Here is a 25,654-nt window from a genome sequence, read left to right on the forward strand (position 1 = left end):
CTGCAGATACCAGGATTTTTGAAAATACTGCTCTTAAGAGTTTACTTCAGTGAGGCAACAGGCTGCTTCTTCAAGAATGCGTCAGATGACCTCCCTGTGTGAATTTTCACACTTTCAAAAATCCTGACATGATGCAGCAGTGTGCTTCAGCGATCCTGAATAAATGTCTTGGAATGAGCCACTAGAGGGCATGGACACCTGTCCTCCTCAGCACACGCAAATCACAACGAGTTCTCTGGGCTTGCAGTTCTTAGGCCTAATTATCTTGCTTGCTTGTAGAAAACACTTCCAAAGAAATGAAACTTGAATGTCAGAGCTGAACAGAAGGGAGTATGTAATTATGATGTAAGGTTAAGGCTTAATCTCAGGTCAAATCACTATGTCACTCTTACTTGATTAAAAATATTTAGAAAATTTTCAAGTTTACTGTAAATGTGCTATAGTAACTGGAAATAAAAAGCATAAATGGCAAAATACAGAAAAAGCACAATGTAAGTGTTTGGCTTGGTATTTATCAGTGAAATAAAATGCTGTTTAAAGAAACAAAGAGTAAAACATGAACAGTACCCTTTACTGCACTACTGAGAAAATGTCATGGATACAGAGTATTTCCTTGTAGCTACCCAGCAAACTTTTCATGAACATAACATAGTTCCAATTTTGGGAAATGGAGGTCTTACACGTAGTAAATACATGCTGATATGTTGTCTTGATATATTTCAGATTTAGGGTAACTGGGGAGACTGAAGTCACTGTAGAACAATAAAATACAGAAAACACTGCTTACCCCAACTGACTGAGGGCAGATGGTGGCATGTTATGTAGGTGTTGCTGTTGCCAGCCAGTCACAGAACCAAGGTGAAGAGCACTGGCTGTATTAAACCCAGAGAGAGATGATATATCTGCACTACTCAGAGAATATTCTAGATTTGAAAACAGAAAGGACAATAATCAGAAGAGAATTAAAGAGGAAGCAATTAAACAATAACTAGCATTGTAATTTTCACATGTCACTTTATAAGCCTTTTAATTTTAATGACACCAATCACATTAAGTTGCAGCAGAAAAAGGAGACCTTCCTCTTCCCTCAGCTCATTAACTTGGGAGCAAATAACGCACTAATAACTATTCTGTAATTTAGCAGGGTTTTTTTCTGGGTCTGGAAGATCCACAGCATTCTTATCCTGTATATCCACAAAAAACTACAGAGGCATTCTCGCAGAGTTAAAGGCTTGCAAAACGTAGTAATACTTCATCACTTCATTTGCAGTGTTCCTTACAGAGCCCAGCAGGCAGAGCGTGCCTGAGCAATGCACACCCTCCCCAAGAGCCTTGGCTCTGTATGCCTGGATGCTCTGTACAGCAGCAGTGGGCAACGGGAACTGGAAAGCATCTCTTAAGGCTTCATTTCTAGTCCCTCCCAGGTAACTACGTGACCGCCCACAGAGTTATTGAGTACTTTGAAGCCAGGCAAGCTGCTTGCTCCCCCTACCCTTATGGCTTTAGGAAGGTGCACTCAACTATATGAAATTACCTGTGGCATTAAGAGGATTAAGAAACTTCTTTTAAGTTACATTTTTTACTAAAGCTGATGGAAGAAATCTATCAGAGCAGTTTCCCGTCAAAGAAAACAGCTAACTTTTCACAGCTATATCTTGAGTTAGTGACAGATACAGAATAAGTAAATGCAGTGCAAAAGCACACCAGCTATGATTTTTTCAATTTCTGCCAATGAACATTAGCTAATTCATTAGTACTGAGATAGATATTTGTCAGCATTTTGTTCCCTCCCCCACCCCTTACATCTTGCACCCATACTTACCAGTACCATATGTTGTTGAGATGGCTGATGGGTATCCTCCCATCCCTTGCCCTGGTAGAGTAGGAGTTGCTACGGAAACCACTGGAGTAGCCAATGACTGAGCAGACTGGGAGTTATTTATCCTCTGATTCTTTTAAAGTAAGTAAAATAAACATATTATTGACTGGTTTTAAGTCAGCTGAGTGTATTAGCTTTCTGGGTATGTTTTGAGCATGAGAAATACAGGCTGATACAAATTTCTGGAAATTAATCATTTAACATGTGGCTTTTATGAACTGTGCCAACCCTATCATTTACAAGCCTTCATGAGACCAGTTGTCACCATAGTAACCCATTACATCAGTATCTCCTAGGTAACTGAACTGGTAACAAGTAAGATTGCTTTAATTGTGGGTAGAAGAACAGATCGTGTGAAAAACTAATGAAATATGTAAACTCTATTCCCATTGTTTCTCTTTTCACTCAAATGGGGCGGAAAAAAAAAAAAAAAAGGTGAAAGAAAAAAACCCAGAACCCAGCCCTACTGGATTTTATGCTTTGAAAGTGAAGGGCACCCCAAGATTGCTGAACACTGAACGCTTACCAGCAGATGGTGCTCTGACTGCTTCGTTTTTGTGCAATAAAGCAAACTTAAAGAGCGTTAGGTTAGCACAGCAGTTACACGTTTATCTTTAACTCCTGGGACCTAGACGTTGGGATGTAAAAACTTCACTAGAGAACCCTAGTCCTGTGACTGGCAGGATAAAACGACCAGAGAGCCACCAAAAAATTGTCATAAGGCTGCACCATCCTCAACAGCACGAGCTTACATGCTCTCAAAGCACCAGCAACAAGAAAGTTTTATTCTAGCCTGCATAATTTGCACATATGCAACAATTGCACCTGGCCTTTCATACTGCTATATTTCAAAAATTACAATGACCTTTTTGTTCACAAAACAGTTATGGTAAAGTTTGCCATTTTATTTCAACCAACGCTTCACCTACACAAGTATCAATCATACAAAAGAACTGATTTTCGGTTCCTTGTTATTAGGATGAACATCACTACCACTTACCAGAAGCAGATCAACATCCTCAGACTGAGTGCATAGGAAAGGAGCATTAAAAATTAGTGAATATAAATATTTACCAGGATGCAGATTTCTAGCTGGGGGAATAGCTTCATCTGATAGAGGCAGCAAATTAAACACTTTCTGAGCATAGTTTGGAAAAAATAAGACTTCATAGATCTCTTCTTTGTCCTCCTAATGGGATGTTTGTCTCAATTGAGAGGACAGTTTTCAGCACAAGACTTTCTCTGCGAATTCATTATTTCTTTCACAGCCCCAGTGGCTGCAGACTCTGTTACTATACTTGGTTTCAGGAGACCTGACCATCCACAGAATCCCTTGGAAAATATCAGTTTTAAGGACCTTGAAATAAATCATTTGATGCAGACAGCTTGTCACTGCCTTGGTCGACTTTGAGCACTGCCCTGCAGCAGCCTGTTTGTTACTGATCCTCTCAGAAGGCAGCATCACATGTATGGGGAGTTTTAGTTTGATGTTCAAAGTTAATTTATTATGCGTCAGGCTGCAGTAGCCAACTTGGAAGTTGTTTTAATAGTGCCTGTTACATAATGGAAAAAAATGTTTATAGTGTCACTTCAATTTACCATTAAGATCCCTTTTAAATTAAGCTCACTTTTAATGTTAAATCACTCATGAAAGATTTACTTGCAACCACTAACCGACTTTCGGAAGGGAACTACAAGCTATGCACCCGACACCTTCAAGATTCAGCCTTCTGCAATAAAGTAACAGCCTGACTAAATTTCATTAATCCTGGCAGGAGATACAGCAGCTTCATGCTCCTTTTTATGCTGCTCTATCTATTTACTACCTCTTATCGTTACAAAATTTGGCCTTTGGGGCTCAGAGTGATAGAGTTAAAATTAATTTATTTGTATTTAATCTGCCATCTGCTGAGAGTCTGTGTGGCTAAATATTTAAGAAAAACATGCTGGGTTGGGAATACTCAGGGTTAAATTCAGCCTTTGAAACAAATCCAGGAAAGGTTCTTCCAGCTACTATGGGAGAGAGTGCAGAAGTTTAGACTGTACAGGACACAGTTCCTATTTTGCAACTCAATAGAAAAAAAGGAGGAAGTAAATATAACTTTGTAAAAGCCACTGAACAGGTTCTGCCTACATCCTTGTCTTGATGTCAAGCCTCAAGGTTAGACAGAAAGACCAAACAAGCAAGAACGTGGAATGTTACTCTGCTGACTTTAGTGGCTTGAAATTCCCAAGTATCTCTTATCTGAAGGAGGTTTAAAAAAAGGTTTGAAAATGCATTACCACTGATGGCATTGTATTCTTGCTGCCAGGTGGAATAAGCACGCGGAGATCTGGTTTACGGTTGTTCATTCCCAAATTCATTGGAGGCGGAGATTTTGCTTGCATATTCTTGTTCAAGTTGCCAGGTGAGACCAGCAGACCTGGTGAGTTGCGGGGGTTGCCATATCCATTTCCTGTTTAGTTAAAAAGAAATTAAAAAATAAAAGAGAAAAGAAGGTTTATAAATGCCAACGTACTTCTCAAGACTAGATACTCAAAATGTCAGAAAAAAAAAATCAGGTAAATACCTGTGTCCTGTAATGTATCTTTACAGGAAAACAGAACACATACCATTTTTGGGACAACTAGTCCTAAAATGCTTTTTCTCATGGCAGCTGTTATCTCAGTGATGCGCTGAAATTAACTTGATTATATGGCTCTGTTAATGGCACTATGGTATATAACACAATATTGCATGCACCCAAAGCAGCCAAGACCTAATGTTTGCCTTTACAAGAGAACCAGGAAAGTCAGCCATTCTTATGGCTTAAAAAAAAAAAAAAAAAAAAAAAAAAGTCAAAACTCCGCTGTGTTTTCTTGATAACTATAGAGGATTCTTCCTTGCCTGACTCAGCCCTTTCCAGGTCATGATTTTGTTTTGTTTTTAAACAAAGGATGAGTATAGCAAAGCTATAATTTCCAGAAAAGGCAGGGGGAGGACTAGGAAGATTCTTAAATGTTTTTGGCTCTCTTTCACCACACTTTTTGGACCTGATTCTGTCAACACGAGAGTCAATGGCAGCAAGAGCATAACCTTATTTGGAAAACACCACCGTATCTTTCATCTTCATCTCTCCACTGCTTTCTGCAGGGCCCAGCAGTGATTCTGACAGGCAAACGCTTAATTTGCCTTTTTCAGACAAGGGTTTCCTTCCCTTGCCACGTAGCACCGACAGCCGTGCATCAGTAAGGTTACTGACCTACCACCCCACTAAAAATGAGACCTTCCTACTTCATCCGCCTAATTTCATCTCTTACCCACACAAAGTCCGGAGAAAGAGGTGACTTCTTAGCATATCCTTGAAATTCTGTCTGCACAGGCTGAATAGAGATACAGAAACTGCCCAGCAGCTGCGAGGGAATAGCAGGAAAACTGGTACAGAAAAAACTTTCGTGGATAAATCCCAAGAAAACAAATGCTAGGGGAGACTTTCCGTTCTGCACTCACCTTTTGTTCACAGCTCGCAAGCTGCGACACACAACCCAGAAATAGTGTGGGGAGATGAGCTAGTGAGTGTGGCAGAGCCCTACCAGTTAGAAGCCCTGGGCTTTCAAATTTCCTTTGTAGTCCCAAAGACAGTAAAGGACTCAGTACCTCGCTCTTTTTTCCATGCATGAAATGGGACTTACAGCCCGAAAGGACATGAATGGATAATGGAACTAAATTTGATAAAGCCTATGATGTGGGCATGAAAATGACAGCACACGAGAGTGAATCTGTCTTCTAGTTAGGATAATTAAGTGTGCCCAAGCATGACTAACATTAAATCATGTTTTTAATTCCCAAGCACATCAGCTAATTGTATTTATCAGATCAGCAAATCCATGGGAAAAAAAAATAAAATATCTGTCAAAGGCTATTAAATGCAAAGCCACCACTTCAGCTTCTGGAAGACCCTGAGCTGTGAGCACTAGGCTTAGGACACTGGAAGAGTATCAGAAAGTGCTCAGCTTCCTTATCTGTGAGGTACCTTTACTCACTGGTCTGTCCTAGCTTGTTTATTCCCATGCCTTTTATTATCCTGATCTCCCAAACCTTTGCAAAAAGGAGCTAAGATGAAAACCTAGAAGCAGTCAGATCACGTCAGAGATTTTGTATTAAAATACTTTTCATGGTTAATCTTATTTCCTTTATGATACCTTACATTTAGTGAGATAAAATGAGTTAATGAAGAAAAGTGTATTTCACACTTATCAAGCTAAAACAGCAGAACACTGTCAAGATTTTACCATTTTCTGTCAGTAGACTTTTTTTTTTTAAAATAACAATTGCTCTCAAAGTGGATTTGCTACATATTGTGCTCTAATTAATGCTATGTGTTACTAGAGGTAGCAAAATTAGAAGGGACATTTTGAATATACAACAATATTTTCCTCCAGAAACTGCAGTGCCTTTTAAAAGTTGTTCTCTGCAAACTGAATACTGAAAAACTAATGATGTGGAGAAGGGATCAACAGAAGAAACTGAAGCAACAGTAGAGTTTCTCTGGTGCTGGTTTCATACAGGAGCTTTTTTACCAACAGGAATTAAAACTGCCTTGTGAAATTTGTTGTATGACAAGCGTTTGTTCAGAGAGTGAAAATGAAGCTGTTTGAAGAAGCAGTGTATTTTTTTTTTTTTTTTTTTTTTTAGTTCTACAACACACAGCCTGAGATATTTACTGGAACAGCATGCACTGTTATCTATATGTTTGCTTCTATAGCTGTGATTCTTGGAGAACAGAACCCCTTGCAAGAAAGAACCTCCCATTTTCTACATAAGATTTACCTGATATAGTTTATGATTAAACATTAAAAGAAAGAACACGTCTATAAAACTTTACTCTTCAGAAACTTTCCTCTGACCTTTACATTATTTACCTACTGATGTAAAATATTTTGAACAGTGATAACAATTTTTACATTTATATTTTTAGAACATCAAATTATTTTTAAGAACTACTGCAATCTTCTCCTTACCATCTGATTTCTGCTGTTCATGGCATATTACGCCAGCTAGCATTTTGGAGCCATATAATAACCATTCCTCTTTCCAGCCACCAAATTGTTATTCCTTTGGTATAATGTGGACTCAGGAATGTAAGGCTGTGGACCTTCAACCATGATACAGAAACCCATCATTTGAAAATCAATGATGAATGCATGCATGTGGTTTACAGTTAAGAAAAGTCTGCATTTAAACCAGCTCTTCAAACCGTATCCTCTTTACTCGGAAAGCTGTGGCCTGCTCCAAGGCAGCTGTCCCACCTTTGGATAAATCCACTGAAGAGAATGGTCTCATTTACATTCAGAGGCAAAAAAATGTATAAGACTTCTAATATACAAATTAAACCTTCCTTCATCCTATACTTTAAAATTACACTCCGCCTGGACAATTATCAATTTAGATGTGACTGTATGCAGAACATCGCATTCCACTATCCACTTGAAAGCACAAAAATTATATGTCATGTATGAATGGATTTCCTGATTATAGATTATAAGAAAATGAAAAACAGATGGATTTTAGAGCAAGTTGGCTTTACATTTTTTATTTGGTTAAAAGCCATATTTTTGCTGGAATAGAACATTTTTAAACATTACGGATATAACTTGTAATGTATAGTGAAAATAAAACCAGTAGATGCACAAGTTTTAAAGGGCATATGTCAGAATTTGTAAATTCGCAGCATTTTAAATGCAGGAAATTTTAAGAGAAAATTATTTTTCCTTGTGTTGTTTGTTATGCTGACTTGAAAGAGTGAAAATATTTTACATAGAAAAGAGCTTGTTTCTAGATAGAACTAGTGGAGCAGCACGTGTCATGGAATGCAGTGCCAGACTTTGTATTTGGACTAATGGCAGAATATAAAGACAAATGCTTTCTGAGCATAGAATGCTCTTCTTGGGCATGTTCCCACATTCTGCACTTAGGCACGAGCACCATTGACTTTAGAAGGAATTCTGTCCAAGCACACACTGCATGATTAATTCCTGCAATACCACTTTTAAAAAAACATCCAGAGAAGCTTTGTGCACCCCTAGTTAGTTAGCCAAGAAGAATGATTAAAAAAAATATTCATTTACTCATGGATAACTACAATTTGAACTATGTTACAAATTTGCGTAGTACGATCTCAAATGTTCACTTCCATGTTTTAAGAATTTAAGGGTACAGGTAGGGCACAAGTTCATTCAGGACAGAGAGCAAAGTTTACTTCTCTTCTTTCATCCCCACTAGTAACACCTGTACCTTACATGTAGTTTTGGTCATTGGTGTTATGGTGGCTGCAAAGTGGCTGCAATTTGTGATATTCTCAGAGTTAGGGCAGTAATTCTGTACTGAGCATCTAAGCCAAGAATTTTTCCACGTTAGGGTAACATAAATGAGGAAAGAATGCTTTATTTCTGTATCTGTCAATATCCTGAACAGCATTGCCATGATTCGAAGTCTTTAAGTCTTGAAAAATTGGAAAATGTTTGCATTTTGATTTCTTGAATTTTTGAACCTGTCATGTCCCTACTTGTTTCTTTTTAATTTGTGATTTTAAAGATACAAAAATACACTGCATGAAAAGACCTTTGTGGTAGTCCTAGAAGAATGAAGAACAAGACACAAAATTTAAACGTCCTTTCTTTGCTCTCTCCTTCATTTACTCTGGTGCTTTTCAATGACCATATGGGTTGAGAATTTACAAGGTCTTTAGGAACCTGGGATGCTTACCTCCCATTAATTCTAATAGGAAAAGAGCCTGCAAATTCTGAAATGTTTCAGTAAATATTAATGGTCGTTTCGCGTCTCCAACAAATGTATGCTCTTACTTGTGGAAATTATCATAATTCTGCCAAGAAGAACATGTACATTCCATTTCATGGAGGATTCCTGCTTCTTACTGGGTTAGGTTAAATGCACATCCTGTATATAGGACATTGCAACTGACCACCAAGCCTCTCAAAAAGAATGCTAAATTTAGAATGAACCTACATAAACATGAGAGCTAGCTATGCTACAACTTACAATTTTATATTTTTAAAAATATATGTGTGTGTGTATATATATATATATATATATATATATATACAAACCTCAATGCAGTAATAGAAATGTTGCTAAAATTACACCCAGCTTTTCACTCTTCACTCAGGTAATTTCCTCACTTTCTGGAGGAATGGTAGTATGTTACTAACAGTAATGTAAAGGCAATGAAATGGTTCCTTTTCTCTTTTATATCTTGTATGTAAAAAATGTTTTTGTTTTTTTTTTTAATGCATGCACACTTTTGGAACAGGCTATGGTTTACCACCCAAACAAAACAGACACAAACAATATATCATTAATGCCAGGAAGCTGTACTGGTGTTCACCTAAACATAATTTTTAAAAGACACGATTGAAGGTTCTTACATGTTGCATGCTAGTCATTTCACAGTATGTGACCTCTGCTAACTGCAAGCAGTGGAAGAAAACCAATCTGCAGATACGCTCACCTAGAAAAATGAAAATCTTTATGTTGAAGTAGGTGTCCATTCCCACAACATTATGCTAAGGGACCTTCTTTACTGAATTACTGGGAGCCAAGTCAGACAGCTGTGGTATATAAAACCTACTGACTTGGTGTGAAAGAATTCTCAAGCATCTTTTGAAGTATCAGCTGCTTTTTGGGCTGAAATAGGATGAAAGTGCTGTGAATGCACAGACATTTGGAAAAACAGGAAGAGAATGAGGACAAAACTATCTCACCAACTTTTTGGTGTAGTTTTAGAAACCGACCATTTAGATATAATGCAAATAAGAGATTCCTACAATATAAGACTAAGCTGATACTCAGGTTTCTTTCTCACTCACTCATTACTGCCATGCAGGTTGTATAACTGTTACTGGGAAGTTCTTGCTCTTTAAATCTAAAGCTATGTAAAGGGCTCTTGTGGTGTTACGGTTGTCCTGTGCTGATTAAAGGACAGTATTTGGGAATCACTAAAACGCTGCTAATACCATCAGCATTTCAGGTGTACATGGATGAGCACCTGCACTGGGACTGCGTGAAGCTCTGTGTTGCACTGTGCATCCCATTTTCGTGATGCTGGGTGCTAGTGAGACCTCACCTTGGAAATCAGGGAAACTTCCACTGCTTCCACTGCAGCGGGGGTAAATGGTCTCATCAGATTTTCCAAGGAAAACTGTGTGTACAATCTGCTTGTATTGGTGGTATGTTACAAATAAAGTGACTTCTCTGTCCTGCGGCTCACATTTTTCAGGTTTGCTACGTCCTTTGGAGGGTTCAAGTACTTAGGCTCAGGTCCTGCTTACTGAGACAATATGGGTCTTACTGCTAACTCTCATGTTTGGTGTCATGAACAGTCCTCTCACCAGCCTTATGGTTCTCCTCATGGGCCTGACCCGGACCCACACCTGTGGGCTGATGTCCTGGCCCATCTCTACACCCAAGCACATGGAGGATCCTGGTGCTTGGGGTAGGTCTACCCCTGCCTGCCCCTTGCCGCAGGGTGTCCTGGCGGCACGTTCCTCATCATGAAAGAGTTAAACACCAACTCTTCCTCTGCAAATCTTCACACCGAGTACCACTAACTACCTTAATGAAGTGTTTACATGGATGAAGTAGCCAACATTATTTCTAACCATTTATATTTATATTTGTATAGCTGGTGCCATATAAGATTTGGAACATCCTTACAATCTACTCTATGTGGAGATAAAAAGGGCAGGTGTATCCCACACTGCAGCAACTGGGCTCAGAGTTCCTTTTGGACAGAGGTGGTGCTTCTCAGGCAGAAGCTGCAAGGAAAGAAGTGGCTTTTTGGCCACTTAAGAGACTTGCAAAACACACTTCTGGAAAGCTAAGGCTATGCCGTGAATCTAGGAGGCTTAAAATCTGAGATGCTTTTTCAGCCAAATGGAGAAATGGATGAGGTTATTTAGATGTAGAATGAAAGACCATGAGAACAGAAACTTGACCTGTGTATCACAGACCATTGCACTTCATGCAAATAATTTACTGCTGAGTCAAGTGCATAACTAAGTACGTGGCAAACTAACCTGATCACCCACATTGCAGTTATGTTTTGTTGCTATAATAAGATCCGTATTTAAATGTTTCTGAAGTAGTTCTTGCACTAAACATTCTCCCACTTTAGTCTAGGAGTTCACACCTTAATAAAATAAATGTAAAAGTGGCATGTGACTGCCTACAGAATTAGCCTTTGGCTACCCAGATAAGGAACTGTGAGCAACCCTTCAAAACATTTCCTATTGCAATTAGGTTTCCCAGGTTGCAGGCGGGTATTTCAGCACAACCTCTGGACCCCCTCCTTGCAACTTTTGGAATAGGGGTACATCTCACAGGCAGTGAGGGTCTGTTGCAAACTATACACTGTGAGCACGAGGAGTGCTCTTCCTTCTTCAAGGATGAACATCCTTATTCCTTACTTAGTCCATACTTACATCCTTACTCCTCCCTTCTTTTTTCTGAAAAAGCAAACAGAGCAAAAGATAATCAAAGTCTACATCCTGTTTGTGTTGTTTTTTTGTTTTTTTAATTTTGCAGTACTCTTATTATTGTCAGTATACTTCTATTCTTACACTGTCTGATCATAGCATCTTACTCTTTGCTTTCATAATTCCTTAATGGCATCTCATTTCAGGAATCTCATAGCATATAGCTTCAATAAAGAAATACCATCTTTCCTATATGTTTACATTTGATTGCATTGATTCATTTATTTCCACTTCCACAACACTATTTTGTTCTAACATGGCTATTTATCAGTAGCTAGGCTTATCTCAGAACCCACATATTTCAAATTATCTTGTTTGACATGAAGCTTCATCCGATCAGCACAGTAACTAAGTTGTAATTATTGAGAAAAATTACTTGAGAAAATTGCACAGTAGTCTTCAGTTTTGTGCTTTATAAATACCACACATCCGTAGTTCAAACATGTGGGCACTGCACAATGAGCATCACAACTGTATTCCTGCGTGTTGCAAATTTTTAAGTGAGGTCCAAACAAAACGTTAGGGATCAGAGAGTCATTTCAAAGTGTCTTATCACGCTAAAACATCTACCCTGCCCCTGTCACTGGTGGTGTAGCTGCTACTGTGAGGAGCCGGCACAGTGCAATGTCCCTGACCTGGTGTGGTGCCCCCTCCTCACTCACTGCTCACATTTGCAAAGGCTGGTCCATGCTCTGCATGAAGAATGCAGTGATCTTTCACTCGAGGGTTTGTTCTAGTGGGAGAGGTCAACACCAGAAATGGAGGGTGGTTTTCAGTGGTGCTCACTAGCTTGCACAACAGCTTTTCTGAAACTCTTGCACTAACTGGCATAAACCTGATCTCATAACGTGTAGAATGCACAAATGGTTTCTGGTGCTCACCCGTCTGAGAAAACCCCCTTTCCAAAATACATTTTCAGGACTTAGCTGGCCTCTTATGATTGTAAGTTAATTCTCGTTACAGAAAAACAATTAAATGATGCAAATCAGGAATATGTATCTTCCTTCACCTTGTACACTAGCTGAAAAGATGCTCCATTCTAGTCCTGTTTATGCAAAAAGGAAACAGTATTTTTTTAATAGGCTGTTGTAGAGTCAGAAGAAAGGAAAAAACAACTGACGTGTCAGAGAGAAAACGGTATTAATGAAAAACATAATATTTTCTGAAGATATATCGGAGAAAGATATGAGCCTGGGAAGAGTAGAGGACTTCTTTCTCCCGACTGCCTGAGTGAGAGCTTTTGACAAATCATCTGCTTTTAACAAATTATAGGCTGATAAGAAATTATTTCCTTTTTTAGGTGTTTGAAATCAACTATAATTCCGGGGAAAAATGTTTTTTAAATGAAAAATATTTCAAGACAAGAAATAATTCCAATTATACACAGAACACATTACTTGAAAATGTACTTTCTTGCTTCCCTAAAGAAATTTTAGAAATAAGTTCACAATTTTTTTTTTCATAAACATAGATCTGAAGTTAAATTGTTGATTTTTGTTAAATGCACAATTATTGAAAAATGATGAGGGCAGAATTTAACATTCAATGTCAGGAAAGTTTCAGGGCTACATATATTAAATACAAATGGTATATTTTAACTTACCAATGTTATTAGAACAGATATGCACACAAAAGGAAAGTGTTTTGCACATAAGTAATACTAAGGGTTTTTTTGAAATTTAAGCAGATGCAAAGGAAAGATCAGTAACTAACCCATCCCTGTCTCCTCTGGATTTTGTTTCTGGGAGGCTGTTCCAACTGTTATCAAAGGAAAAATCAGCTTGCAACAGATTTGAAAAACAAATTAAATCTGTGGATTGAGTATCTCAATTGGGGAATCATGTTAAAAGTTAAAGGGCAGGTGTCACATTAACTTAATATTGCCAGGAGCTTCCATGTGTGGCTGCAGTCCCAGCTTCAAGAGGTTAAAATAATTTCTTGTTTTGTTTCTCAGAGTAAAGTCATTGCTGCATTCCAGATCCAGGAGGTATCAACTACCTTTTTCAGGACTTAGGATAGGCATGAAATCCAGATGTTTGCTGATTTGCAACGCATTCTCCTATTTTTTGAATTTGAACAAGAATATGGATTGCAGGGTGCAACAGACAGTGTGGTGTCCTAATGAGCAAGAACGCACAGATAAAAAAAAAACCCAACTGTCTCACTGAAGTAAACATTCCCCCAGACTTCATCGGGAAAAGGATTTTACCTAAAGAATCCAAATTATTCCTGAGGAGCATTCGAAACTGCTTGTCATAAAGGAAACAAAGTCAGTCATGCCCGTCTTACAAAGAACCACGGTTTGTATGACTCACTTAATTGTTCATTACACGTGAACTTAGGGCTTTCTCCCTTTCAATCCTTTCAAGCTGTCGTTTTATAAATACAAATATTGAGACACTGTTGATTAGACAGATGACAAGACAGAGAATAACTAAATAAATTACTAAGTCAACACTTACACAACTGATGGAAACCTAATAAAGGCCAAATTTTCACAGATTTTCATTGAGGTCTACTCAGAATGAGCTTATGTGGATCTCTTCACAGGTAAGAGATCACATGAGTTAGCTGAAAGGACACACATCCAACCTTTGCAGATGACACCCACTGCAAGATTTTTTAAATTTTACATGGACAGCAGCATCTACCCTTCCAAATTTATTGTTGAAATTCCACCGATGTGGTTTTCACCTGCATGAAAAGTCTGAACAAGCTGTGTAAAAACAGATCAGTTGCTTAGGGTAGAAATAGGACTTAATTTTGGGAAGGCCTGTGTTGCCTGCCTACACAGATATAAAATTCGGGTACTGCTGGGTAGGCTGTTCCCTTCATCCCGTGTATTAGAGCTGTCAGACACGTTCTAGCGTTCTTCCTGCTTTATCATGCGCCTCCTACCTCTAGGTTCTTCCCTTAAAACACTGAAAAAAAGAGTACGTATCCTTCTTTCCTTTCCAAGGAAAGCTTGGAAAAGGAACACTTAATGGGATAATATGGTTGGAAAGAAAGAAAAGGAGAGATGACATGTTTCTCAGTTCTTATCCCCCACCCTGGTTTTAAGCCAGCCTGCCAGTTTATGGATTCTTATTGTTTGGACGTGGCACTATTGCATCACGAGCTCTGCTGTGAATAACAGCATGTCCTTTCTTTTGGGCTGTAAACTTCCTTGGACAGCCACTATTGCTGACTATACTTTCGCACGGCATCTTGCCCAATCTTTGGAGCACAGGTCTGTGGGCAACTGCACACATCAAGTAACAAGACAAGGGCAATTAATCATCTCTAATAATTATCTACATAATTATTTGCTCTCCCTGGCAAACCCAGTCCTAACAGGTTGCCCATAAACTGTGGTTTGGGAATCACTGCTCTAAGCTCACTTGTTTATTTAACATACTCAACGCCTGCAGCATAAGAATTACCTTTTCTTGACCACGCCAAGCATGATGTATCAGGGCACAGTGGAAAATATTATGTAACTTCTATTATTAAATTTTTTTATTTTTAGTATTAGTTTGCTTATTTGTATTTATAGTTTCAAAAGACACTAATGCAACTAGGTGCCTTTGAAATCCTTGTTTATTTTTGATACTGCTTGTAAGCTCATTTGGGCAAATTGCTTCTTTTTGGTAAATCACTCTTTCATGAGAAGATGCAATCCAGATTGCCTCTGCTCTGAGGGCTTAAAATTACCCCCCCCCTACTATTACACATATCCCCATGTAGCTTGAAATACTTATAGAATATATAATACAATCACCCACAGTTGGTACATGACCAAGAAAAGAAAAAGGCGCAGGAAAGCACTAGCAAATTGTAATAGTGGCTGGCAGATCCAGGACCTCAGCCCTCAGGAGATGAGAAGACAGCGGTTAGTTTGTGGTTAATTTCCAGAAGGAAATGATTGGCTGCTCATTTACTGGTGAACACAAGATTCAGTTATTAAAAAGACAAGGGATGAATTTTTCAAAATGCACTACTGATCTTTTTGGTTTCTAATGATTTTAAAGAACAGGTTTACAGGTAGTTTGAGGATGCTTGATTTAAAGAGAACAAGCACTTAGTCCGTCTGGCAGATTTGTAGAGTCTCAAGTACTTTTGAGTAACTCGCTCCTTGAGTTTAATATTAATACTAAGATGGAGGCAGTAGAGAAACCAAATAGTGAAACAAATTACGGGAAGTGAATAAACAATTAAAGCAAGTACATTTTTTATTATACCCATCCTGGATTTAAAACTTGAGATTAAATTTTCCTTTTGATTTTATTATTTACATTTTTAAAACACTACAGGTTTAAACAGATTATTTACATATTTATATATTATTAAAAGATATATTACAGGTTTAAAACATAAATTTTTTTTTTTTTTAATTTAGATGGGCTTATTCCATTCACAAGAAACCTTAATTATGAAATACAAAATGTCATAATCTGTAAACTGTATAAAAATGAAAAATGTAACTCAATCTAAAAACGTAACTCAGCTTCAAAAACAAAAGTTTAAAGTACAGATGCAAAGAAAGGTGTTCACTAGTACTGTTGTATTTTGATTTTAGAACTATTGAAACTTTTTAAATTTTTTAATCTTTTATTAGGCTTTCAATATAAATAATAAGCCACTGAATAAAACTTGAGCTCAGATAATTTACAGTACTAAAACTTTGCAGACATTATTTATTTCTTGTTAAGTTACTGTTGAGTGGTTTTGTTAAAGACCACGCTCCCTAAAAAAAAAAAAGAACACACAGTCTGCTGTCTAAACAGGTAACATCACTTAGTCTTCATATTAGTTATGGGGTAAACTAGAATAGTTTTAATGCATACCAGTTTGGGTCCAAAAAGTTCTTATTCTGTTTCAATCAAAAGTCTTTGGTTTGAGAGAACAGTGTTGGAGACATTGCTGGTTTTATAATTTAGCAACTATACTAAATGTGAAGTTCCCTCGAATTTTGTTGGCAGTTGCTCCTATCACATGATAGAAACTCTTCAATCAGTGTCTGGCTAAGAACAAATTTACTTTAACAAACCTGACATAACCTTGGTTTAACTTAAAAATACCACTGATGGTATTTAGTTGTGTAGGATAATAAAGAAGTAGTCATTTATGTTCTATTTATGTCTTGGGTTGACTCCCAAGGTAAATTGTGGATGGTTTCAGGGTTATTACTTGAAATAATCCAAACCAACAAAATAACATACTTCTCAAAACACAGGCTTAACTAATCTTTTTTCCATTTCTGATATTGCAGTTATAATGCAATTTGTTATAATGTAATTTGTTAAAGTAGTTCAGAAACTGGGGCCTGGTGTTAGTAATCAAAAGTAGTTTCATTTTATAATGGCAGAAATGAAACTCTTTAGAGTCTTCTTCTTGGACTATGTTATTTTGAATATATGCTATTTTTGGACACTGAAGAAAAATGCAAATTCATAATGTTCTAATTTGGCCAGAAATATGAACCCCAACAGATTAAACCACTGATCATGCTACCAGCTTCTAAGATGCCAAATAGAAGAAAACACAGAGGTCTCTGTTTCTTCTGAAGAATGATGAACAAAGAGAACTTTTGATGTTTATTCTTCTGCACCCTAAAGAAAGAGGACTGTCCAAAATAGTGCCATTGTGGAATGATGCAACTAAGACAGAGGATTCGACCTTACAGTGACCTTTTCATCTTCCTTCAGCCCTGTATCAAATTCTTCCTACTGCTCTGCATTTAAGAGATTTAGAAAACACTTCTTTAATGGTGTTTAAAGCTCTTATTGCCAGATAAAGAACAAAGACTATTCGTATGATTAAATATTTATGATGCATTCCTAGCAATGCCCCTCATACGTATGCCCCTCAAATCAATTGCCTACTCCAAAGTTACATTGCTTGAGAGCTTAATGCATAACACTGCGTGCAGGAAATACAAATTCTTAATTGGTGAGTAAATAATCAAGCTATCCCTCTTCTTATGCTTATATATGCTTTTAATATATTTCCAAGAAAAAAAATGTTATTTAGAAAGAATATAAATTTTCGACTGGCGTATTGATATACAGGTTTTATTAAGCACACGGATTATTAAGCCAAATGCATGTGTAGACGAACTTTTATTTTAGTATGTGCCTCTTTCAACAGAGAACATTGCCTGCCTTCTTCAATAATTGCTTTCCAGCATGTTTTTAAAGGCACAGTGAAGCCAGTAACGAGGCAATGATATTTCTTAATGAGTCGGTAGAGGGAGCCCCTTAATAGGGCAATCAATTTCCCATCCCAGCCCCTCCGCTGCCGTTCCTGAAGTTTCTACTACACATGAGGTTAAAAGGAGATGTAAATGCGAACATCGCCAGAATGAATCTTTCTTTAGCTGTGTTTCGCAGGCTAACAAAGGAAAATTAACAAAACTATAATTTTCTATCATACTTTCTTTTTTTTTGAGAACAAAGGTGACTAACAGCTAACTTCCCACGGTCTGCCTTCCCTACTCCTAAATTAATACAGAATGACCCCTCAGAGCTTCAGCGTGCATTTAAAATGCCCTTGTGATATGATGCTGTGCAGTTTCAGTTCTACTACAAATGCATCCACAAACACCTACGACTCATCTATGCATGAAGATAAAAGGGGTGAGGGGTGGGGGTGGTGGGCTAACGCAGGCTGAAAAGAGCCAAGAAAGAAAAGATCACTATATACAGAATATCTTTATAAGTAATTTTATGACACAATGTCAGAATTGGCATATACATCACCCTTCGTTTATAGTGCACAAAATGGATCTTCCAACTATTTTTCCATACGGTTCTTCCTGAGAGCAGTTAACCCAGTAAAATTGGATGTGCTCCATGTTTTACCACTCAGCGTGTTTTCTTCAAACACGTGTTTACTTCTCAAACTGAAAAAGTAATCTTGCCATTGTCTTTTGTAATCTGTATTTGTAATAATGCAACATTGCTGACATTGCTAACAAACCACTGAGTTTACTGAGCAAAGGGGACTACTCTGACAACACTGCTTTGATAACACAGACCTTAGCAAGTACAGTTCTCATGAGTTCTGTGGGAGCAGGACTAAACGGGCTAATCTTTTTCTTTGCATGGGTATTTTGAAAATCCTTTCCCTGTTGTGTACCAAAGGAGTTAAGCAAATACATAAAACTAAGCTTAAGTTAATTACTGATCATTTAAGTAAATGCCAACAGATTTTGCTGACTAGTAACGATCTTAGAGCAGGGGCTTGAAATCAAATCTGTGCTCAGTAGATTGAAGTCTAATGAGTGACTCAGTATCGAAATCTTTACTCAAGTTTAAATTCATAAAATGAACGCCCAGTTCCTCTAAAGTCAATGGAAAAACTCCCTGTGACTTGGAAAGGATCAGGGCTCCTCAGTAAGAGTTTCGCCTGAACAGGGCTACGCAACGGACCCAAAAGTTTTTACGGAAAGGCTAATGTGAAGGTATTTGTATCCGTGGAATTTGTTGAGGTGCAAGATTTTTGACATTGCTGAAAACAGGACTGTCCTACCAATAAGAGAAGCACAAATACCAAGTCCCCACTCTGCAGCAGGGGGAAATAAACCGATGCCAATCACTTTCTGATGTGCCGATCACTTTCTGATACGCCGATCATCTCTATGGAGCTATTTTAGGACTCAGCCTTTTCAGGAAGTCCTTTGTTCACTTAGAAAAATAAATATAAATCCTTTTCTCTTTACCTGCACTGGTGCCTGCACCGGTTGTGAGGTCCCCACCCATCAGGCCACCTAGGGGGTGGAAATGAAATACTACAAATGAGCACGATAAATTACAACGGGCAAACAGTCAAAACATTTTCTTTAACTTCAAACGGGCTGCTCCACTACCCACCACTGCTTTCCTCTGACTTCAACAGGCACCGGAGCAGACCCACAGTCATAAAATTGTAATGTTTAATGTTAACCCATAGAAGACATTCGCCTTTCAAAGACAAAGAAAATACGCAGTGCGCAACATACTTCCACAGCATATGGAAAAAAAAAGATATTTGAAAGTTATGTATAGCAGCCCTTCATTTGAAAACTCTCTTTAGTTCAGTATTACCCAGAAAACCAAAGACTTCCACATAGGACTGGGAAGAAGAGACTGAACGCTCCTGAATGAGAATGTAACTCAGGAGCGATAATATATATTTACATAGCTTCTAATTTTAATTTCCTTCTAGACATTCACTCTAAGGATTTTTAAAACTTCTCTTTGCACTTGGGAACCTCAGATGGTTCATTGAATCTGCTACACTTAAGGACCTTGATGTTGCTTCAGCCAGACAGATTAAATGAACTTAATCCCCACTTACCCTGCTCAGAGGTGAGCCCTCATCATCACCGGAGCAAGGCACAGCCTCTTGCTGTACAAGGCACTCAAGTACAGACCTCAGCTAACATTCACCCTTCAAAGAACTCATGAATGCATAAAGAATAGTAAATTCTGCATTTAGCCTCTAGACCGATGACTTAAGTAATGAGTGTCCTATTTTACTTGCTTCAACTTGTTTGCGCTGCCTACATTTTCTCCCCTGCCCCCTTAAGCTTTATGGTATAGTGAGCTCTTGCATGAATTAAGCAGACAAGCTGCTTTTTTATGAAACAGCAAATTGCCTGCCCTTTTATCCTTTATTGATTTCCTTTAATCTTAGTCCAGATTCAGCTTTTTCTAGAACTCTTTTTTTTTTTTTTTTTTTTTTCTAAATTGGGAATAGAAACCCCTTTGGCTCTTCTTTTGATTTTTCAACACAGCAATTTTGGACGCACTGTTATGACTGGTAAAAACAGAGTTCTTGTTTCTCCGGACGCAGTTTAAAGTGACCTAAGGCACACAAGCAACTGATAAAAGAGCATCTAAAGGGATGGGATTGAACAGAGCCTACCTGTGTTACCTGCACTCGGAGGCCGATGTGTCACGCCAGGAGACATGCTATTTCTTTGCAAAGAAGGATGAGCCAGCGGCAAAAGATTGGGGTTTCCCAGTGAGCTGACTGGGTTACTGTATACCAAACTGTTGTGGTTGGACACTGGGATAGAAACTGGCATCTCAAAGTTTGGTGGTGGAACAGCCTGTACAAGCAAAAAAGGGAAACAAAGACAAGAATAGTACAGAAGCACAACAGCTTTCAAGTACAGTTACTCTATATTTAGTTCAAATATTTTGTAGTCGGTGGTTAAAATATTTACGCTCACTTGCCTTCCCCAAGAGTCAAGAGAAGGGTTTAAAAGAGTTACCAAGGCTTTTAAATATGATTTTTCAAACCATGACTCCATCTTCCTTTAATGCAGCTTGCACATTTACTTTTTAAGAACTGAAAAGATTTTTTCTTTCTTTTTTTTTTTTTGTTTAAAACAAACCCCTGCTTTATGAAGCTTAATTTTCTTTTTCTTTCATTCCATGAAGTCATAATTGTTCACTTGTGATATCTTAATCTAGTGTCACAGATGACTGCAAGATCAAAGGTACATGATTACGATGACTTCATTGCATGGAGAAAAATTAGAAAGGGTGGAATGCAAAGGGAAAACTTTAATTTCAGCTTATGTTGCTTTAGCAACCAGAATGATCCCAAATCTGGTTAAAGGCACCAACACAGTAAATTACTTTTTTAAAAGTTTCTATCTTAGCCTGCAAGGGCTTAAGAGAAACAAGGTTCTTTGCAGGGACAGGTAGCAAATACAAGAAATTCAGATACACACCAGTTTTTGTGTTCTTTGTGGTTGATTTTTGGCTGTTTGTTTTGTGTGCGTGTGGGGTGTGTGTTTGTGGGGTGTGTTAGCATTTGGTGACACCTTTTCAGTGTACTGTTTTCATACTTTAAGGCAGGACCCTCTCTTGAGCCACTTTTGTTTGCAAGAATCCCTGCCAAAAAAGAACCAGATTATGAACTGCTGTGACACAGAGTATGAGGAGATGCAGCACTTGATTCTTATTATGCTTTTACAAAGCCCAACACAGTTTTTTTTCCGGTGGATTGGTGGGTGTGGTGGTTGGGATTTTCTTGGGTGGCAGTTGCCTGGATTTCTTTAAAATTTATCATTCTGGTGGCATCCAAATAGATTAGAACTCTGTATTTAATTTACTTGTTTTTAAAATAATTAATATCTTGCCTTTGTGACTGGCAATAAAACTTTATCAGAATTACCTGATACAATATAAAATATTCAAATACCCAAATGCAAATGAAGTCCCCCTTAATCTACTATTTAAAAATCTTATAAGCTTCAGGAGTCTAAACCCGTCAAAAAATTCTTCAAACCAGCTTCGTAACATCTTCAGAGGGAGGAATTCACAGATTTTGATTTTGTTGTTGGCAGCTGGTATTACTGGTAAGACTTCAAGGACCTAGAGGGAGTATGTTGAGAATGGGACACATAATCTGCTGTGTCAGGCAGCAGAGGCGCCCTGACCTTGTGCCACCCACTCATCTCTTCTCTGGCTGGCCAGAGCTGTTGGCTGTGCCCTGCGTATTACAGCGCTGGCCATCAAATTACAGTTATCCCTTAGGGTTTGGTTTTTTTCTTTTTTTTTTTCCTCCCCTTTCTAGGGGCAGACATAACTTTTCTCTAAATACAGAGGAATTACTTGTCTTAACCACTGAAACACACAGCAAGATTTCAGTTCAGGGTACGATGTGAAGGATACGTTACACAAATGCCTCGGGACTTATTTCAAGGTGTTAATTTAGCTCTGAAACCCTGTACGTAGCCCATACTGTGAGAGATGGCCCTGGCACAAGGTCTGGGGTGAGGTGGGGTGTTTGAGTGGATGAACCTGCTGGCATTGCTCCCCAGCTGGGGGCCGCACGCCATCCCTCCCCTTTGCCGAGAAGCTGACGTGCACCCCAAGGGCTGTGTTTTCCGTAGGGTTGGTTGGTTGAAGTAGAGGTGGGAAGGGCAGGAGAGAGGTGACTTGGGAATCTACATGTTCAGTGTGCAAGGAGCGAAACTACATGTGCTGCTGAGTCTGTGTAGGGGTCCTGAAACATGCCAGTGTTTGTGTCTCACAAACAGAAAAAAGGGAATAAATGATTATGTGGTGAAAAATGTAATTGCTGAAGTATGTTCTTTATTTCTTTCAGAAGCAACTTTTTTTTTTATTTCTGCCTGCAGATGTTCTTGCAGTTGAAGTCCAGCCTGCTAGCTGCATGTGTGGCTTGTCTCTCAAAGGAAAATTTGCAAAGTATGTAGCACACAGAGTACCAGTGTATGTCACAGCTGAGGTCCAGGCTCCTTAGAAATAGGTTCACACAGAATACTCTAAACATATTGTCAACCTGAAGGAACATTTTGAAGTAAGGCATTCTCTTCACTGGCCACAGAAGGACCCAAAAGGTTCCCAAATCCCCTGTAAGTCAGAAATTCATGGTTGCTCCTGAAGCTCCCAGTCAGCTGCTGCTGCTGGTTTCTGCCTTTTCAAAAGGTTTTAGCCAGTGAATTCACACGAGGATAGATGTCTTAGCTCCACCTCCAGCCCAATGTGAGACATGAATAAGCCAACACAGAGTCTCTTGCAACGTTCAGGGCTGTGGTGGTGTCTCTGCCTGGTAGCTTTGAGCACATGATCCTGCCTGCTTGTGTGCCAGCCCATGTCAGATGGAATGTTGTCCACTGGGGAGCACTTTGCAAAATGTCTTCTTCGCTTCTGTCACAAGATCTGTGAAGTCTGCCCTCTGAGCCTGGGCAGGCACCAACATTGCCTCTATTTTCTTAACTGATTTTCCTAATCCCAATTTCTGTTATCCGAACTAAAACATGGGTACAAATGCAAATCTGAAGGTCTTGCCAATCCTCAGCAGGCTTGTCTGCTTTCATCATTGTGCTCTGTCATTCTTCCATGTACAAACCAAACCCTTCATGGGCTGGAATCTTATTTTTCTATGTTAGCGTAGCGCAAAAGAGCTCCAGTCTTGGTTGCCCTTGTGGATTCCAGTCTAACAAGTCATCACTGGAGCAAAAGTCACTGAATCAACTACTTAGCTTTCATCTTAAAAATATTTTTTAATATTAGTTAAATTATTTTCTTAATTTCTGTAGTAATGGTTTCATTTTCACCATTTTACCTACTGTCCGGATATACTTACATCTCCTTTCAGAGTATTTTGTAGGCAGTTTTATCAGGACAAAGTCAGTTTACTCTGCTTTGCAGTACAATACACACTATATATGGAATACAGTATTTTTATTTTTTCTCCTCAGGAGTCAAAGGTTGGAGGGAGAAGTTTTTCTGGATAAGCACCAATAATAAACAGTAAGTCTCTAGCTACAGTTTTGCTCTGTTTGCCCAAATTTTGTTACAGTATTTTATGTCCTTCACCAAGAACTGCAACCTCCTGCAGATTCCCTAGTTGTTCTTGGTGGTAAGTCACGGGGCATATCTATTCCAGCGAGGGCTGACGGACATTAAAGCTTATGATGCACTTGCATAATATCTATATTAGTAAATCAAACTTGCTTAGGAACTGAGGCCATCTGAGGCCACAGAGCAGCCCATGTCCATACTATTAAACTTTCTCAACCTCAAAAACATCATGACTACATATAAACTGACAATTGGGAATTGTTCCTGGCCTGGGCTAACAACCAAACAGAGCTCAGAAATTGTCTGGGACAGTGTTATTTGGCTGGTGCCAAAAGCATGCCAGGGGCTGTTCAAGCAATTCAGGTCAGAGATAAGCACCTCCCGCTGCCTCGTTACGTCCTTTGCCATTTGCTAATTTACTAACATAGGCAAAGCCTTACTCTAATGTATATGTCGTTTGCCACTTTTTGCCTTTTTTTAATTTTTTATTTTTTTTTATTTTTTTATTGTTTTCTCCTTTGGACACCATTGCCAAGGAGGGCAGATGGCTCACCTAGGAGGACTCCAGCAGTGTACAGCACGCACTGCCTTAGATGCACGCTCCACAAGCTGTGGTACGTTGTGCAAAGCAGACTACTGGGGACTCAGAAAGTCCTTGGAAACTAATGGGCCAAACATTCTGTGTTAAATATTGTTTTTATCCCTCCCATGTTCAACCAGGCCTTCATTTATTTAGAGACAGAGATACTTACAGCTCCCTTCTAGTAGACTATTTCTGTCTCCTTTGCTTTCATCACTCTTATGAAAACTACAAGTAAATGTCTAATTATTATCAGATGTTTTAGAACAATATAAGTACTTATCCCCAGAAAATTATCTGAGGAAACATTATTGGCCCTAGCTGTTAGGAGCAAAAGCCAATTTTGTTTTCATTTGGCAGCAGCTTTATTATGTTACAAGACCAGGCGCAGACATTGCATTGTTTTCTATATTTTGTAAGTAGTGATTTAATGACTTGACTTGGTGACTTTTTGTTCGATTTTGCTTTCTTCCCCCCAACATTGTTGGCCACCTTTGATGATCCCAAGTACATGAATATGACTTCCCTGACTTCCTTGAAGATACACTCATTTGTACAGTTAAGGATATTATTGTATACTGTATAATAGGTAATATACAATACACAATGTATTTTTATATATATCTATACATCTATATAGCTATATAGCTATATAGCTATATAGCTATATAGCTATATATATAGTATTTATATTTACAAATTTTTGCTATGTGCTAGCTTTGAACTCCATCTTGCCCATTACGTCTTGGCGTATGCCAAGAGAAGGACCTCCTTTTGCATTTGGGGAGAATATCTACTGATTCTTCCTTTTGCGGTAAGCAGCTTGATGGAGCACACAGACCTTGAGCTCTGCATGTGAAGCACTCAGAGAAGGGATATCCTGTCTTACATTAAAAGAAATGGTAACATTTTGCAGTTCCATATCTCTGAAGCATTTCTGAAGTAATTTTCATAAAAACATAATACACTGGACCTTGTAACATCTCTGCAAGGTAGGAAGTTACATTGTACCCAAAATACAGCTCAGAAAAGCAAGTTAATCACCAAGTTAATAGCTCAGGTAGGACTATATTTGATGTCAAAATGTTAAATTTAATGAAAGAAACCAGAGGGAAAGTCCATTAATTTTTGGGAGGACAAAAGTGATGTACCATGTTTAGATCAACTGTGTTTTTAATTCCCAGAACTTTCTTAGTTTTATAGAAAAGATGATTTCCCCAAATGCTTATGGAGGTAAAGAAAGTGATAGAACTCAGTACCACAGAAATGAGTTTTCTTCCAAGTTTGGTTTTTTTTTTTTTTTTCTTCCATGTCTTAAGATTTCAAATGGTTACAACATGTGCTGTTTTGTTG

General features: G+C 38.3%; 1 protein-coding gene across 13 annotated transcripts in view; it reads right to left on the reverse strand.

The window, feature by feature from the left end:
- MEF2C (myocyte enhancer factor 2C) overlaps positions 1-25,654 on the reverse strand; it is a 128,386-nt gene that overhangs the window by 11,029 nt on the left and 91,703 nt on the right. For 4 of the 13 annotated variants that reach the window (XM_056325200.1, XM_056325189.1, XM_056325188.1 and 1 more), the window contains 6 exons: positions 20,303-20,489; positions 19,116-19,163; positions 4,163-4,335; positions 2,880-2,903; positions 1,823-1,952; positions 788-923 (listed from right to left, as the gene is read on the reverse strand). In XM_056325200.1, the coding sequence (XP_056181175.1) occupies positions 788-923; positions 1,823-1,952; positions 2,880-2,903; positions 4,163-4,335; positions 19,116-19,163; positions 20,303-20,489 (698 nt within the window). Of the gene's footprint in view, positions 1-787; positions 924-1,822; positions 1,953-2,879; positions 2,904-4,162; positions 4,336-19,115; positions 19,185-20,302; positions 20,490-25,654 lie in introns of all 13 variants that reach the window. The other 9 variants (XM_056325194.1, XM_056325198.1, XM_056325193.1 and 6 more) reach the window with 4 other exon arrangements.

The sequence above is a fragment of the Falco biarmicus genome, chromosome Z (assembly GCF_023638135.1).
Source record: "Falco biarmicus isolate bFalBia1 chromosome Z, bFalBia1.pri, whole genome shotgun sequence".
Classification (NCBI taxonomy): Eukaryota; Metazoa; Chordata; class Aves; order Falconiformes; family Falconidae; genus Falco; species Falco biarmicus.